Consider the following 15611-nt stretch of genomic DNA (forward strand, 5'->3'; position numbering starts at 1 on the left):
CCGGCCTCTGAGGCTTCTACTCTGTGACAGCTCAGAGCGGACCCCACCCCCCGAACCCCCACGGGCCCTCTGGCACCCCCTGCCCCTTGCCAGATGCCATCCATATCACCGCAGCACTCTTCCAGAATTCATCAGGGTGACCTGTCAGGCTGCTCTAGAACCAGGCCTGGGTGGCTGAGACCCCAATGGAGGGAAGGACAGTCCTTTGCCACCCTCCCGACTCTGGTCCAGCAGTGCTCCAGCACTTCTCCAGCACTCTCTAAGGCTTGGAGATCACCTGTGACCCTTTATTCCACATTGGACCACCCCCTGGGAATAGGAGGATGCCCTTCCCATGGCATAAGATAAATCGGAAGGTACTTCATTACTCACAGGCTTAGCAATGAGTTTTCTACGGGGGTTTCCATTCTGGGTGGTTAACAAGGGCCACGGGCCACCTGTCCTTTTCTTCACATGACACAGTCATCCACCTACCCACCCCTTTACTCACTTAAATTCTATTGACTGCCCACTTTGTACCAGGACCATCTCAGGCCTTGGGGAGAGGTGAGAGCCAGGCGTGGGTCCTGTCCCCTGGGAGCTCATGTGCCCTGAGACCACACACGAGGTCTGCATAGGACCATGGAATAAGGGCTCTTCAGAGCAGAAGATACCTCGGGGATCATCCAGTCTATCCCCTCATTCTTCAGAGGAGGAAACTGAGCCCAAGAGACGGGAGTTTAGTCATCCAGGGTCACACAGTAAGCAGTAGTTATTGATTCGCTACACAAGAATTTACCCAACACCTATATATGCTAAGATCTGGGCTGGCACTGGAGATACCACAGGGAACAAGGTGGGCACGGCCCCGTCCCTTTGGCAGTCCAGCTGTGACTGGTGGGTCTCATCCAGGTTACATTTTAGGCTTACCCAAGGAAGCTTAAGAAAAATCCCAATGCCAGGGCCTCATGCCCAGAGGTTCAGACTGGCTTGGTGTGGGGTCCAAGTGTGGATATTTTTAAACAAGTTCTCCAAGTGATTCTGTTGTGCAGACAGGTCAAGAACCACTGCTCTGGGGTGGGGGAGACAGGCAAAAACCAAGCAAACATGAATAAATATGTAACTGAAATTTGTGATTTGTAAGGAATGAACAGGATGCTGAGTGAGGACATGGCAGGGTGGGGTACTGTTATCTGCCTAAGTCGGAGTGAGGCTACACTTGGAGAACTGTGGTTCCAGGGGTCAGATGGGAGCAAGCACAAGGGCGTCCTCATATGGGACAGCAATGGAATCTTCTGGGCCATTGCCCACCCTGCTGATCCACAAATCCCTGCACTGGAGCCCTGTCTAGCAGAGGCTCTCAATCTGCAGCCTGAAATATCTCCCCGCTGGCCCCCATGCATACTATTTATGAGTGCCTCCCAGGCCAGCCGGATTAATAATCCCTCACATTTTAAGAGTATAGTCATCCCTTGGTATCCACAGGGGTTGGTTCCAGGAAACCCTGTGGATACCAAAATCTGAGGATGCCCAAGCCCCTTATATAAAATGGTGTAGGACCCTCAGCCCTCCGGATCCACAGTTCTTCAGCCATGGATACGGAGGTCCAACTGTAGTTGGTAAAGCACATTCCCTCTTATCCGTATTATTGGATCCTAATGCTAATCCCGTGCGATGGACAGGGTCAAGGTTAATAGTCTGATGATAGAGATGTAGAAATAGGCTCAGAGAAGTGGTGTGACCTGCCTAAGATCACACAGCTAGTATCTGGATGTGAGACATCAGTCTAGCTCATCAGCCTCCAACTCCACTACCCATGTTGTCCCCCCACCCCAAGCCTTGCACCAGGAAACTGAAACAGAAGTGGGGCACCTGGGAGGCAGGTGGGGACACCACACCGGGGCCAGCACCCTCCTGTCAAGCTGGGCAGAACTGCCGACGTGCCTCACCTTTAACTTGGATGGTATACAATCTCCTTCTCCATCAGGAAATCCAAGGAACCTGTGACTCTTTACTTCAGTTCCTGCCCAGAATGAACCCGGTTGCTATAGCAACCTGATGCAGTTCTTTCTTATAGGGTGGATGGTTTTCATTTTGTATTTGAAGAGTCTGGCCAGGCAGTCGCGTTGCCATGGCTCGGCCTGTTGGCAGCAGTTACAAGCAGAGGAAACCCTTTGAGCAGCCTCTAGGTCCCTCTAATTGATGGTGGAAACCTGTGTCTGGAAAAACCCCTGGCTCAGCTGCGCTGGGGAAGGAGGGAGGGGGAGTCTCGGCTGGTGTTGTGCTGGGTACCCTCTCCTGTTCAGAGAGCACACCTTACTAATTACAGCCACCTGGCCAGAGGTCGGCCCCTCAGCCACTTGCTCCCATAGAGCCTTCTAGTTCCCCTCCATGATCTTCATCCCAGGGGGCCATGCTCAGAGCTGTTTCATTGAACCCTGAATGCCCAGCTCTCTGGCAAATAGAGGGCCTCCAACATATGTTTGTTGAATGAATGAATGATCTTTTGTAGTTTATGAAGCCCTTCATACCCATTATCTCCCTTACTCCCCATGATAGCTGTGTGAGGTCCCAGGGCAGGAGGAAGAGGAAACTGTGGTCCAGAAAGGTGAGAGAGGTGCTCTCACAGGCTGCCTCCCCTCCCTGTGCACTTTTGTAGCTGCCCTTGCCTCTGGGCAGCCCACTGAGTTGCCTGGCACTTGCTCCATGAGGCAGACAAATATCACAGGCACACCCTAAAAGCAAGGCAAGCAGGAGACCCCTGTTCAAGTCATGTGACTCGATTGTTCACCTTGAATTTGTCTCAGACATGACACAGATCCTTTTATTTTTTTAAGATTTTTTTTGATGTGGACCATTTTTAAAGTCTAATGAATTTGTTGCAGTATTACTTCTGTTTTATGTTTTGGTTTTTTGGCCACGAGGCACATGGGATCTTAGCTCCCCAACCAGGGATCGAACCCGCACCCACTGTGTTGGACGGCGAAGTCTTAACCACTGGACCACCAGGGAAGTCCCAACACACAGATCCCTTGATGGGCCCTTTTTACCCTCAGAGGCTCCAGACATGGGTGTCACGGTTTTCTCCCCTGGGTCCTTGGTTGTGGGCATGGTGGCCTGGAGGGCAGGCAGTGAAGGAGGGAGAAGAGAAGGGTGCTTGGTGACTAACTTCAAAACACAGCAGAATGTTCCTTTGGCCCAAACCGCAGAGGAAACAGTGGGACACACAGAGTAAAGGGCCTCTCCGTTCCTAAACCCCCTGTGAAGTGGGGTGAAGTGTGAGGGCAAGCAAGGCTTAGCTCCGCCTTCAACCAGCACGCCCAATCCACGCTGACCCAAACTCTCTGTTACTCCCTCCATTGCTGAGGGTGTATTTCCAGGTTAAATCAAACTTCTTCCACCCTACCCTGGCCCCAACATTAATTTATTTCTAATGCAGCCTAATTTCCTTCTGGACATGAATCCTTCCCAGGATTATCATGAGGATAAATGCTTCCGTCGCCTCTCATAAGTGAGGCGCATACCTGTCCAGGAGGCCCCCATGACCAGCACAGGCCCCTGATTGCAGGCCTCTCCTAAGAATCAGAACCTTCACATGTCCAAGGTGGACCTCAGAGGCCTCGCATTTCACAGATGTGGAGACTGGGGCCGTGGAGGGGAAGAACGTGAGGCCCTCTTCACAGTCATTGGGTGTGGGAGACCCCCCACCGTGGGACCTCCTTGAGAACAAGCCTGGGCCTTCCCAGTATGTGAACCCAGCACTGAGCCCAGGCTGGGCACATAGCAGGTGCTCAATGAAGGCTTGTTTCAGCTGCTTTGCCAGGCCTCCTGGTGCAACAGTGGGAGCCTCATCTTCGTGGAAGGAAGGTTAGGACTGGAAGGGCGCTTAGACATCACTGAGCCCAACCCTCATTAACGGAAAGAGACCCCATGGATTAATAACGCTAAAAATAACAATAGCTAATACCTACAGAGCTGGGTGCTAGACAGGATTCTCTGCACTTCGTACGTACTAAGCCATTGCAGCCACATAGCGACCACTATGCAGCAGGTATTATTATCATTGTCCCAAGATGAGGAAACTGAGGCACAGAGAGGCTCCATAACTTGCTGAAGGTCACAGAGCTAGTTAGTGTTGGGATCAGGATCCAGACCCAGGCAGTCTGGCTCCAGGGCCCACACCACTAACACCCCACCACCGACAGAGAGCAAAGTGCTGCGAGCAGGCACTTTTCTCCCAGTGGGAGGAGGAGTCTGTGCCAGCCCTATGAGTTCACTCAGGAAACATAGCTTTTTCATCTCCGCATCCCCCTCAGGGCTCAGCTCAGGGCCTGGCAGGGGCCCAGGGACCTGTGTTCAATACAAGTGAGCTGTTCATCTTCCTAGTCATGAAACAACCAGTTTAGGGGCTCCTTGGAGCTGGAAGGAATCTTGGGAAGCAATTTACAGAAATGGAGGCCCAGAGGTTGACGTGTCTTAGCCAGGTCTCCTGACTCCCTGTCCAGGGCTCTCTTCACCCAGGCAAGGCCTCCAAAGAGGGCCCTGAGGCGGATCCTCCCTCGCCCCCGCTGTGCGGTTCCATCCTGGCTGTGCTAACAGGCTCTCTGCTCCCACAGCTCTTCGTGATCGACAATGGTGCGGACGACTGGCGGATAGCCATGACCTACGAGCGCATCCTCTACATCAGCTTGGAGATGCTGGTGTGCGCCATCCACCCCATTCCTGGCGAGTACAAGTTCTTCTGGACGGCGCGCCTGGCCTTCTCTTACACACCCTCGCGGGCGGAGGCCGACGTGGACATCATCCTGTCCATCCCGATGTTCCTGCGCCTGTACCTGATCGCCCGCGTCATGCTACTGCACAGCAAGCTCTTCACGGACGCCTCGTCCCGCAGCATCGGGGCCCTCAACAAGATCAACTTCAACACGCGCTTCGTCATGAAGACCCTCATGACCATCTGCCCCGGCACCGTGCTCCTCGTGTTCAGCATCTCACTGTGGATCATCGCTGCCTGGACCGTCCGCGTCTGCGAAAGGTATTCCAGCGGGTCGGGTTCTCCACTCGACCAGGGCCTCTGAGCACACGGCCCATGTTGGGATGGGGGAAGGGAGGAGGAGCGGGGGGGCCCGGATGTATGTGGTCTGATGGAAGAAACAGGCATGTACCCAGACACCTCAGGAGAAAATGGGAGAGGAGAGGACCGGGTTGGGGCTGAATATGAGCTGCAACATTGAAACATTGGAACCAAGGTAAGCTGGGAAAAATGCATATATAATCCTCATTTCCTGTTCTTTGTAAACCAGTATATCTCAAAGTGTTCTGGTTATATCATTACCCCTTTCTCACATATAACACTTTGCAATTTCTGCATTATCTCTCCCTCTTGGAGATTAAGGATGTTCGCTAGCATTTTAAAGGCTCTGAGAAGTCCTGCAGTAATGAAACTGGTTTAATTTTGTTTAGTCCAGATTTTCTCAAGAGTATTCACCCACCAACGCTTTTCATTGTACAGCACTGTGGATGCCTCACTACTCAAAAATTTGGTCCACAGACCAGCAGTATCAGCATCACTGGTAACTTGTTAGATTGCAGAATCTCAGGCCTCACCCTGGAACTACTGAATAGAATTTGCATTTTAACAAGTTCACTGGTGACTTGTATGCACCTTAAAGTTTGAGAAGCACCTCACTGATGGAACATACTTTGGGAAACATTGTTTTGGGAGGCTGGTGGCTAGTAGGAGAGAAGGGGGATATGGCCTAATATAGATCTGGGGCTCTAGGGCATCATGCCAGCCCCTCAGAACTGCCATCATCAAGGCTCAAGGGTAGGTCTGTGGCTACCCGCTTCCACCACCATCCCCAAGCTGCCCTTACTGACTCCTCTCCCTTTCAAGCTTGTCCTGGATATTCATTTTCTCTGATTTCATATGTGGAGTCTGAACACTGAGGTTAAAAACCTGGATTCTGCCCCTAAGTAGCCGTGAGACCTTGAGCAAGTCACTTCACCTCTCTGGGCCTCCGTGTCTTCATTTTAAAGTGAGGATCACTTGAGATAGAAGGTAGATATACATTTACTTGAGAGAGGTTATTTTTAGTATGCTGAGAGGCCTGGTCAAGCGTCCTGTGTAATTTAATCAGATCACCCTTCATTCATTATCACATAAAATTGTATTGTCAGGGCTTCCCTGGTGGCGCAGTGGTTGGGAGTCCGCCTGCCGATGCAGGGGACACGGGTTCGTGCCCTGGTCCGGGAAGATCCTACATGCCGCGGATCGGCTGGGCCCGTGAGCCATGGCCGCTGAGCCTGCGCGTCTGGAGCCTGTGCTCCGCAACGGGAGAGGCCACAACAGTGAGACATCCGCGTACCGCCAAAAAAAAAAAATTGTATTGTCAAATCTTCCATGTACCAGTGTCCCAGGAGAGATAAAACAAGCAAAAGGAGTCTGGAGGAGAGTTAGTCTAACAATATCTCAGGGGTTCACTGAACCTGATTTCCCACCTGTTTTGAAATGTTCTGTGTGCAGACAGTTCTTTCAGATGTTTGGCCCGCAGACACACAGTCAGATGAAGAGGCCATTCTGCTGCTGCCAGGCAGGGACCCCTGCGCATGGCAGGGTCAGTCTCTGAGAGCCAGTGCCATGCTGGGAGACATTTCTCACATACAAAGCCTGAAGGACCCACGATACCCATGTATTCAGAACCCCGTCATTACTCAGCAGCTGACATTATAACACCTGCTCTGAGTAGGACCATACCTCACCAGGCTTCGTGAATCTTCTCTGGTAAGCAGACACTCTTTCTGCAATGGAGAAAGCATATGTTTGGGTTCCAACCCCAGACTCCTCATAGTTCCCTTAGCTGAGCAATACGGTGCCAGTCTGGGCCTCAGTTTTCTCATCTGCAAGCTGGGGATAATAATACCAACTTTATAGGATTTGTTTTTGGAGTCAAATAGATAACGTACATGAAGTGTACACTGTGATAATGATAGTGACCATTCCTGCTAATAACGGAGATCTCTTGATAGCTCTTGGGAATCTTGTGACTGCCTTTTTATAATTAGAACAAACCAGTTCCTACTATATGTAGACCTATGCTCTTCCTGTTTTCCTTTTTAATTGATCAAAGCTGAGTCTTCTAACAGCAATAATGATTGAATTTGCATAGCCCCTTAAGATGTTTGAAATCTTCCATGTCTTCAGATCGACCCTGTTTGGTGTGTATCATTACCCCATTTTTCAGATGCGCAAACATGGAACAAAGTACCAGCATGTGAGTTTCATTGTTTATTGAACCTGTCAGAAGTCTGGGTGATGATTTTTTATCGGATTATGAGCGTGCTTCAAAGTGTGTAGTTTGCAAAGTACTCTGTTGCACGCTCTTTGGCACTGAATGACACTCCATGGCCTCCACACTGGGGCTGGGTTGACCTGGCCTCCGTCAGACCATGGGCCTCTGTCTGCGGAGATGACTGACATGCCCAGCTGAAGTCCAAGGCAAAGGCACAGAGAAGCAACGAGCAAATCAAAGGTTCTCCTAAAGCTTCCCCTTCTCTTGTGAAAAGGCCCTTTGACCAAAAGGCTTCTGCTTAGATCTCACATGAGATATATTAAAACACGTGGGGTGTTATTGCCCCTGTTTTTTGGGAGCTTACCCTGTGCCAGTTCTGTGTGAAATACTTCACTGTTATCTCCATTTGCCCTCCCAGTAGCCCTGTGGTAGAGGCACTGTGATTGTCCTCATTTTAGAGCAGAGGAAACTGATGTAAAGGAACTAGCCCGAGGTCACAGAGCCAGTAAATATGGAGCCAGAATTTGAACTTGCTTCTGACTCTGAACTTCGTGTTTGTCTCACCAGCCCAGGCTGAATCCTGCACTTACAAGGAAACTGTGGCCCAGACTCTCCTGGCGACTTTCCCGATCTGAGCGTCTCAAAGCCACTGAGACTGACACTTAAATCCCAGTCTTGCTGTTTTGCCTGCCTCTGATGTCTGTGCTTTTAACCATTTTATCACCCTGTCTTCAGGGCTGCCTTCATGTTAAATTCAAACATACCCGAGCGTAGTGGACGCTGAGGTATGCCACCCCGGGGCCCCCTCTCGGCCCAGGCTCTCACTCCCTCAGCTGGAGTCGTCGGCTGTGGCAGAATTGCCCTGGATGAAGGGAGCTGCCTCAGCTAAGATCAAGCCTCCTGCCCAGGGCAGCAAGCATCCAGTGACTTGTCAGTGTAGGAGTTGAAAGGCCCAGCCCCTTTACCTCACAGCTCTGCAGGGCCTTCCTGGCTCCAGGGCTCCTGAGGGATCACGTGGCACTTCAACCCCTCCCTCTCCCCAGTCCTATGTCCCTCAGGCCCCATGGGTGTTGATCCTGAGAGCAGCCCCAACAAGCCTCCCGCACTCAAATCGCAGCGTCCCCGTGACTCTTTCCCAGGAATCTGACCTATGGAACTGTGGAAGCGTTTATGAGTAAGTATATTCTTTCCTAATCAGGCAAAGTGCTTCTTTTAAAAAGACCAAGCAATTTCTTTTAGAATCAAGCTTACATGAGCATTGTCCTTCCCCAATGTCAAATAATCAGCAAGATTGGCAGAGACTGAGATAGGAATTATTCAACCAGAGACCGGACAGAAACTGGAGGCAGGCAGTGCTTTGGAGGACTGAAGCCTCGGACCAGGGTGGAAGGACCTGCCCTGTCCAATGTGGGCAAGATGCCGTTTTTCTCTCTCAGCCTGATCAATGACAATTCTGTCACCTGAGACAGCAGAGAGAGTAAAGGACTCACCCAAGGTCACATAGCAGCATGACAGGCTCTAGAAAAACTCCACTCTGCTGATGCCCAGAGCAGGGCTTGTTCACATTCCAGGTGGGTTTCATCAGCCCGGATGCATCTCTAGCTGTGAACACACACTTCTGAAGTTGCTATGGAAATCCCTCTTCAGCAAGACTCATTTTGAAAGACATTTCTCATATCTGGGGTTGGCTTTTATGTGACAGTAAAGGTTTTTCACATTTCCTCCTTCCAAGGAGGGAGAGGGAATCAGTAATTACCCAGAACAGCCTGCTATGGGGAGGACAGCGCCTGGTTGCCGGGAGGGCAGCGTCAACAGGAGGCTTGTTTTCCTTGGACCCCAGTGAAACATTACATCATGGGTTCTGAGGCCTGACAGTGTGGCACTCATCATTCTCTGGGATTCTCCTGGCCACGTGCCCGCCTCCCACAGGCCTCCCAGAGCCCATCCGAGGAACCTCCTCATTAAACGCTGTCACACACCAAGCAGCTGAGCTGGTGGAGAGACCCCTGGGGGCCCCAGGCCTAAAGGCAGCGAGGCAGGAAGGGGGCCTTCCTGGCACGCCCTGAACGAAGTCTGCCAGCTCACATGTGGCTGTTTATCTCCCTGGGAGGAGCGACAGGGCCTCCCATGACACTGACAGAGTGGGCCGAGTCTTGTGATCCAGAGCCAGGTTTTGTAAATGACCTCCTACCCTCGTGACTGGAATCCCTTTGGCCTCTTCTCTCCCGAGGCTCCAAGTTCTGCTCACAGGCTGTGTCAGCATCTCAGGCCTTCCAGCCTATCAACAGGTCTTTGGTGATGGTGTGAACTTTCATCTAAGTCTGTATATTGGCATTTTCATGAGAAAATGGATTCTGGAGACCTGGCTGCTGGAACTGGAGAAAAACAATGAGTGGCCATTCTTTCTCTCCTTAAAACAGAGCCACTCCTCCCATCATAAGGAAGATAAAAAGAGGCTTCCTTCCTCCAGTCTCTTCTGCTTCTGTCCCAGACACCCAGGTCTGCACCGGCCGGAAGCTGGAAGCAAGAACAGTTCCCTCCTCCTCCCCGTCTCCTTCTCACAGTCTCCTACCACCTCCGACAGGGGCTTCAGCTCCAAGAAAGGAGCAGAGACAAGGTCTACAGAAGGAAGCACATAGCACGGGGTTGACACAGGTGCCCGAGTAGAGCCTTTGTGTGCTGGGCGGAGCCGGGAAGAGCTCTGAGAGCAATGGGTTCTCACGGGCCCTCTGATGTGAGGCACAACCTCCAACGTGTAACACAGGCACAGTGACCCACTGGGACGACGGGAAGAAATGATCAGAGTTTCTATTCATAGTTATTTTTATCTAAGAAAATTAATCTTTGCTAATCTTAATATGCAGGTAGACTGTAATACATGTGGACAATTTATAATAAATATACATATAGCAGGGGGAGGGTGCACGCTCAAAATTTTTTTACTAGCAGGAGTCCATGACTTTAGAGGATGCAAACCACTGGTTTGGGGAATGAGAGGACTAGTTAGTAAGGATAGGAAAGTATCCTGTCACATTGGATGAAGCCTGCTAGAACTGGAACCCTGCCCTCTAGCTGGAGAAAGGGGAAATCAGCACCCCGCTGGGCAGAGGAGCAGCCTAGGGCAATCCTGCTGCCGGGTGCCAGGTCTGGATAGATCACTCCTAATTCAAAGATGAATTCCCGGCAGGGGGTGGGTGGGGGAGACTGAGGAGGGGAGGGAAGGAGAATCATACAGGAGGCCTTGAAACAAATGTGCAGCATTAAGAAAGAGGAAAATAATTCTGAAGATGCAGAATAACATTTAATTATGAGGAACAGAAAGCAACATTGGAAAATTCTTGGGCATCCTTACAGGGTGCAAGAAGATGTGATCTCTATGATAGAGAAGAGTGGGCAGATATGAAATGAAAATGTATCTGGTTCACAGAAGCCTAGAGTTCACAGAAAATGAAAATGTTTTAGCAAAAAGAAAATCCACACTGGGGCACTGAATTTTTTAAAATGCGGAATGTGAAGGACAAACAAAGGTTCTCTCCAAATGTAGAAGACAGGAACAAAGAGATGAGAGAAGAGGGTGAATAGGACAGAATTGGAAGCTGCAGAATCAAGGCTAAATCCTAGCTCTAGAGTTATTTTGGAGGAAGAAACCAGAAAGATTTGGATAAAAGCAAAATCAAGGACATACATGAAGAAAACTTTATCAGAATTGGCCTGCCAGGGGGGTGGTGGGGAGGTTAAGATTATTCATATCAAAAAGTTTCCTGTTTTCCACTTAGAATAGGGGGAAAAATAATTTTTTTTCTGGAAAATTTTCTGAATCATAAGGTTAAACAATCCTAGAAGCATATAGGCAACACAGAGCTGACTTTTCCTCAGAACCCTAAATTCCAGGAGACATTAGGGCATTCGTGTCATTTACATGAGGAAACAAGAGGAACAAAAGTCATTCTTGGAGTTTTCTGGGCTCAGAAGGTTACAACCTACACTTTTCTGGGGAGCTTGTGTGTTCGTTGACCAAGGGATGAATCACGATTAAGATCTTAATAATGGAACTATACGAAAGAAAGACAGGTAGACAGTATTGAAACCAGGTAAACATGAAATCCAGACTACATTTAAACATGATTGTAAAACGAAATTTTAATGTCAAAGAAAAAGTAGATTCTGGAAAGAGTAAATGTATGCAACAAAATAATAATTCCATAATAATGAGAGGGTTGCTAACTCTCAGATTAAAAAGTTGAGAGAAGTTGTCTAGGAAGGATTAGTAAAAGCATGATAAATTCATCATCTGAAGTAGAAGAGAATTTTAAAAGCCTTATCTCTCAATTTTAATAATTAGAGAAATATAGTTTAAATCATTTTTTAAAGCTAAAGGTAACCACAGGTAGAATTTTATAAGTATAATAATGATAACGATAGCATCAGCCAGGTGTTATTTCACTTAATCCAGACCACAGCTCTGTGAGGTACAGGGACTATCATTATCTCCATCCTACACGTGAGGAAATGGAGGCCCAGGGAGGTTACAGTTAACGCAATGTGCCTTGGGTCATGGAGCCAGGGGTCAGCAGACCCAGGACCCCCAACCCCGTGCCTGAGAGCCTTGCTTTTCCCTACCTTGAGAATGTGCATTTTCCACATTCCTGGATGAGACACACAAACATCATCAGAGACAGAAAAATAAAGGAAGCAAGAAGGAAGAATTTAAAAACAGAAAGCCTGAAACAAGATGAGAGGAAACCAAACTTAAAATTTATAACAATCAACATAATTGAATTTACCTCCCAATTAGAAGACAATGTCCCTTAATTAGATAGGATTTAAAAGCAAAATTTAATTTTATGCTGTTTACAAAAGAGGTACCTAAAACAGAAGGACCCAGAAAAATAAGTGAATAGCAAAGATTTATTAGTTAAGTACAAACCAAAGGGCAATTGAGTAGAAATCCTCATTTTAAACCAAGTTGAATTCAAAGCCAAAACCATTAAATGGTCCAAAGGAACCATTTAATATGGATAAAAATATTATACACAGGAAAACTCTGAACTTTTATGCAAAAATAAATAAGGAGATAGACGATCTGAGTTTTTAATGTTTTAATTGACTGATAAATTTTGAACTTTGTAGCCTATAAACAAATAATACATTTTCTTTTTAAGCATCCATCGACATTTACAAAAATTGATCAACTTCTTGGCCACACGTTTCAAAACAACAGAAAAAAATTTCAGGCATATTCTCTAACAACAAGGCCATAAACTTCAATTAAAAGGAAACTCTGGGGGGGGGGAGCTTTTAAAGCAGTCTCCTCAATTACAACTTGGTCAAAAGAGAATTATTCAAAGCTACCATTGAAGACTATTTGAAAAATTACAACACCTCTATATATTAAAATTCAGGGGCTTCCCTGGTGGCGAGTGGTTGGGAGTCCACCTGCCGGTGCGGGTGACACGGGTTCGTGCCCCGGTCCGGGAGGATCCCACATGCCGCGGAGCGGCTGGGCCCGTGAACTATGGCCGCTGGGCCTGCGCGTCTGGAGCCTGTGCTCCGCGGCGGGAGAGGCCACGGCGGTGAGAGGCCCGTGTACCGCAAACAAACAAAAACTTAGATGTGACCAAAGTTGTTCTCAGATGAAAACTATCCTTAAGATTTTTCATTTAAAATAAAAAGCATGAATTCATTAGAAGAACAGAACAAGCCTCAGAACAATTTAGCTTTATAACAAAGACAGGAATTAATGAATTTTTAAAAAGAAAAACAGAATTTGTGAATCCAGAAGATACCAATTTCTAATAAATCTAATCAAGAAAAAAAGAAAACACAAACAAAATTAGAAATTTGAAGGTGGAAACCTACTGATTCTAAGGATTTTTTTTTTTTTTTTTTTGCGGTACACGGGCCTCTCACTGTTGTGGCCTCTCCCGTTGCGGAGCACAGGCTCCGGAAGCGCAGGCCCAGCGGCCATGGCTCACGGGCCCAGCCGCTCCGCGGCACGTGGGATCTTCCCGGACCGGGGCACGAACCCATGTCCCCTGCATCGGCAGGCGGACTCTCAACCACTGTGCCACCAGGAAGCCCCTGAGGATGTTTTAATAAATAAAAGGGAATAGCTTAACTTTTTTTGAAAGAGAAGACCTTTGAGGGGGACTTTCTCCACTAGGTATTAAAATGTGTTACAAAACTAAGGTAATTAAGTCCCTGTGGCATTACTGAAAAATCAGTAATGACAGATCAATGAAACCTAATGGAAACTCCGGAAATAAATCCTAGTATGTGAGAACCCAATACTTGAGGAAAAAACCAATTAGGAAGGAATAGATTATTCTATAAATGTTAATGGGAAGATTGGATACTTGGATGAAAAATCAAATTAGAACCCCACCTCTCACCAGCCACCAAAATTCCAGGTGGATTAAAGAGTCAGATGTAAAAGAAGAAACCACGAACAAGCTCCAGAAAACAAAGTAGATATTTAATCAGTCCTGAGATGGGAGAGACTTGTTAAGCATATAATCTTAGAAGAGAAGAAATGTGAAGGAAAAGACTGGTATCTCTGATTATACTATACATACAGTTTTGGATTTCTGTCCTTCAAAAAATATAAATTTATTTTAAAAAGCAAATGTTACACTAGGAGAAATATTTGCAGCAAACATGAGAAGAGGTAAATATCCCTATTGTACAAAGCAGTCTTAGTTACCAATCAGAAAAACTCATCTCCTCAGTAAAAAAAAAAAAAAATAGGCTAAAAATAAAAACAGACAACCACAAAGGAAGAAATACAAATAACCAATAAAATGAAAAACACAGCCTCTCAAATCAAAGAACTACAAATTAAAACTACAAGGAGAATTGCTTCTTCTCCTCCAGAATTGACAAAAATTTAAATAAATATAATTCAATGCTGAAGAAAGTTGTTATTGTTTGTGGTGGGGTGGATGGGTTGTTTCTCTCATACTGATGGCAAGAAGGAAAATTAGCACCATTTTTCTGGAAAACAATTAAATAGTATGTCAGGGGAGCCTTTACAAGTTCATAAATTTAACCCAGGAATTCACCTTCTAGGAAGCTATTCTAATGGAATAATCAATTTTGTCAAGATTCTTCGGCATGATGCGTTCTACAACAGTGGAGAATCAGAAACGAAGCAAATGTCCAGGGTTTAAACAGTTAAATAAATCATAGCACATCAATATGATGGGTAGTTAGGCAACAATTTTAAAAAATCATCCTTCAAAGACTATAATAATGTAGGAAAATAGTCGTGATGTAATATTTTTTAAAAGAGCACACAAAGGTATTATATAGGATGTTACCAATTAAAAAGACATAGATGTATAACAAGCATAGAAAATGCTTGGGAAATACATCTATTGTTTTCTGTGGGATGTTACTTGTGATTTTTTTCATTACATTTTATTGTATTTTCAGTGAGAATGCATGGCAATATGTGTGTGTGTGTGTGTGTGTGTTTTACTGTAAAGAGGGAGCATTTTGTTTTTTCTCCCTCCACAAAGCCCCTCTTCTCATCTTGCACAGGAACTCATATTTTATGTCAACAGGGCTTGGAATGTGAAGTTGAACGGCTCACTCAGTTTTTACATATAATTTTCTCAGAAAAGCTCAATAAAAGTTCCTTCCTAAAGGGTTCCCCTTCAGACTTAGCTGCCAGTGGCCTTAGTGGACAAGGTAGGGGGATGACGTGAGCCTAGGCTGGGGTCCTCTCTCCTTGGGCGGGGGTGCCACTTACAGCCCCTCTGTGGCCGCAGGATGATTATGGGAGGACCTAGAACCAGTGTCCAGGCAGGTGGAGTTGTGCAGGTGAGGTGTGGTCCGAGGCAGGGCTGCATTAACTCTCTAGCACTGGCTCTAGGCGAGCCAGGCTCTGGGGTCCCAGCAACGACGCGGAAGACCCCGTCCGATAGGGAGAAACAGCCAGCGGGGTAGGTGGTTCCCGCAAGGGCAAGGCTTTTGGGAGCAGGCTGGTACCGGGGGCGGGGCCGAGGCTCGCTCCGCCAGGGGGCGCGGGACGGGCGGGGGAACGCGAACAGGTGGGGGCCGGTGGGCGGGGTCTCACGGGAAGGGGCGGGCCGCGGGGGAGGAGCCAGTCGGCAGCTCCTGGCGCCGCCAGAGTTCAGGTTTAACCCTGCTGTGGCGCCGGCGCCCAGGGCAACACGAATAAACTTCTGGACTGGGTCCTCTGCCCCAAGGTTGCCTCTCGTTCCTGCTTCTAGTAGCGTCCCATTTTTATTTCATGTGCATGTTTTACATTTTTCCCCATCCTTACTACCTCAGCCCACTTGCTCTTTCTCTGTTATTTTTGATTCAACAATTCTT

The 15611-nt window shown here is 47.6% G+C and overlaps 1 protein-coding gene across 3 annotated transcripts in view; it reads left to right on the forward strand.

The window, feature by feature from the left end:
• The window catches only part of KCNN3 (potassium calcium-activated channel subfamily N member 3), a 180283-nt gene that overhangs the window by 108506 nt on the left and 56166 nt on the right, over positions 1–15611 (forward strand). For all 3 annotated transcript variants that reach the window (XM_030842261.2, XM_030842262.2, XM_060298745.1), the window contains exon 3: positions 4596–5014. In XM_030842261.2, coding sequence (XP_030698121.1) covers positions 4596–5014 — 419 coding nt within the window. The remainder of the gene's footprint in view (positions 1–4595; positions 5015–15611) is intronic.

The sequence above is a fragment of the Globicephala melas genome, chromosome 1 (genome assembly GCF_963455315.2).
Source record: "Globicephala melas chromosome 1, mGloMel1.2, whole genome shotgun sequence".
Classification (NCBI taxonomy): Eukaryota; Metazoa; Chordata; class Mammalia; order Artiodactyla; family Delphinidae; genus Globicephala; species Globicephala melas.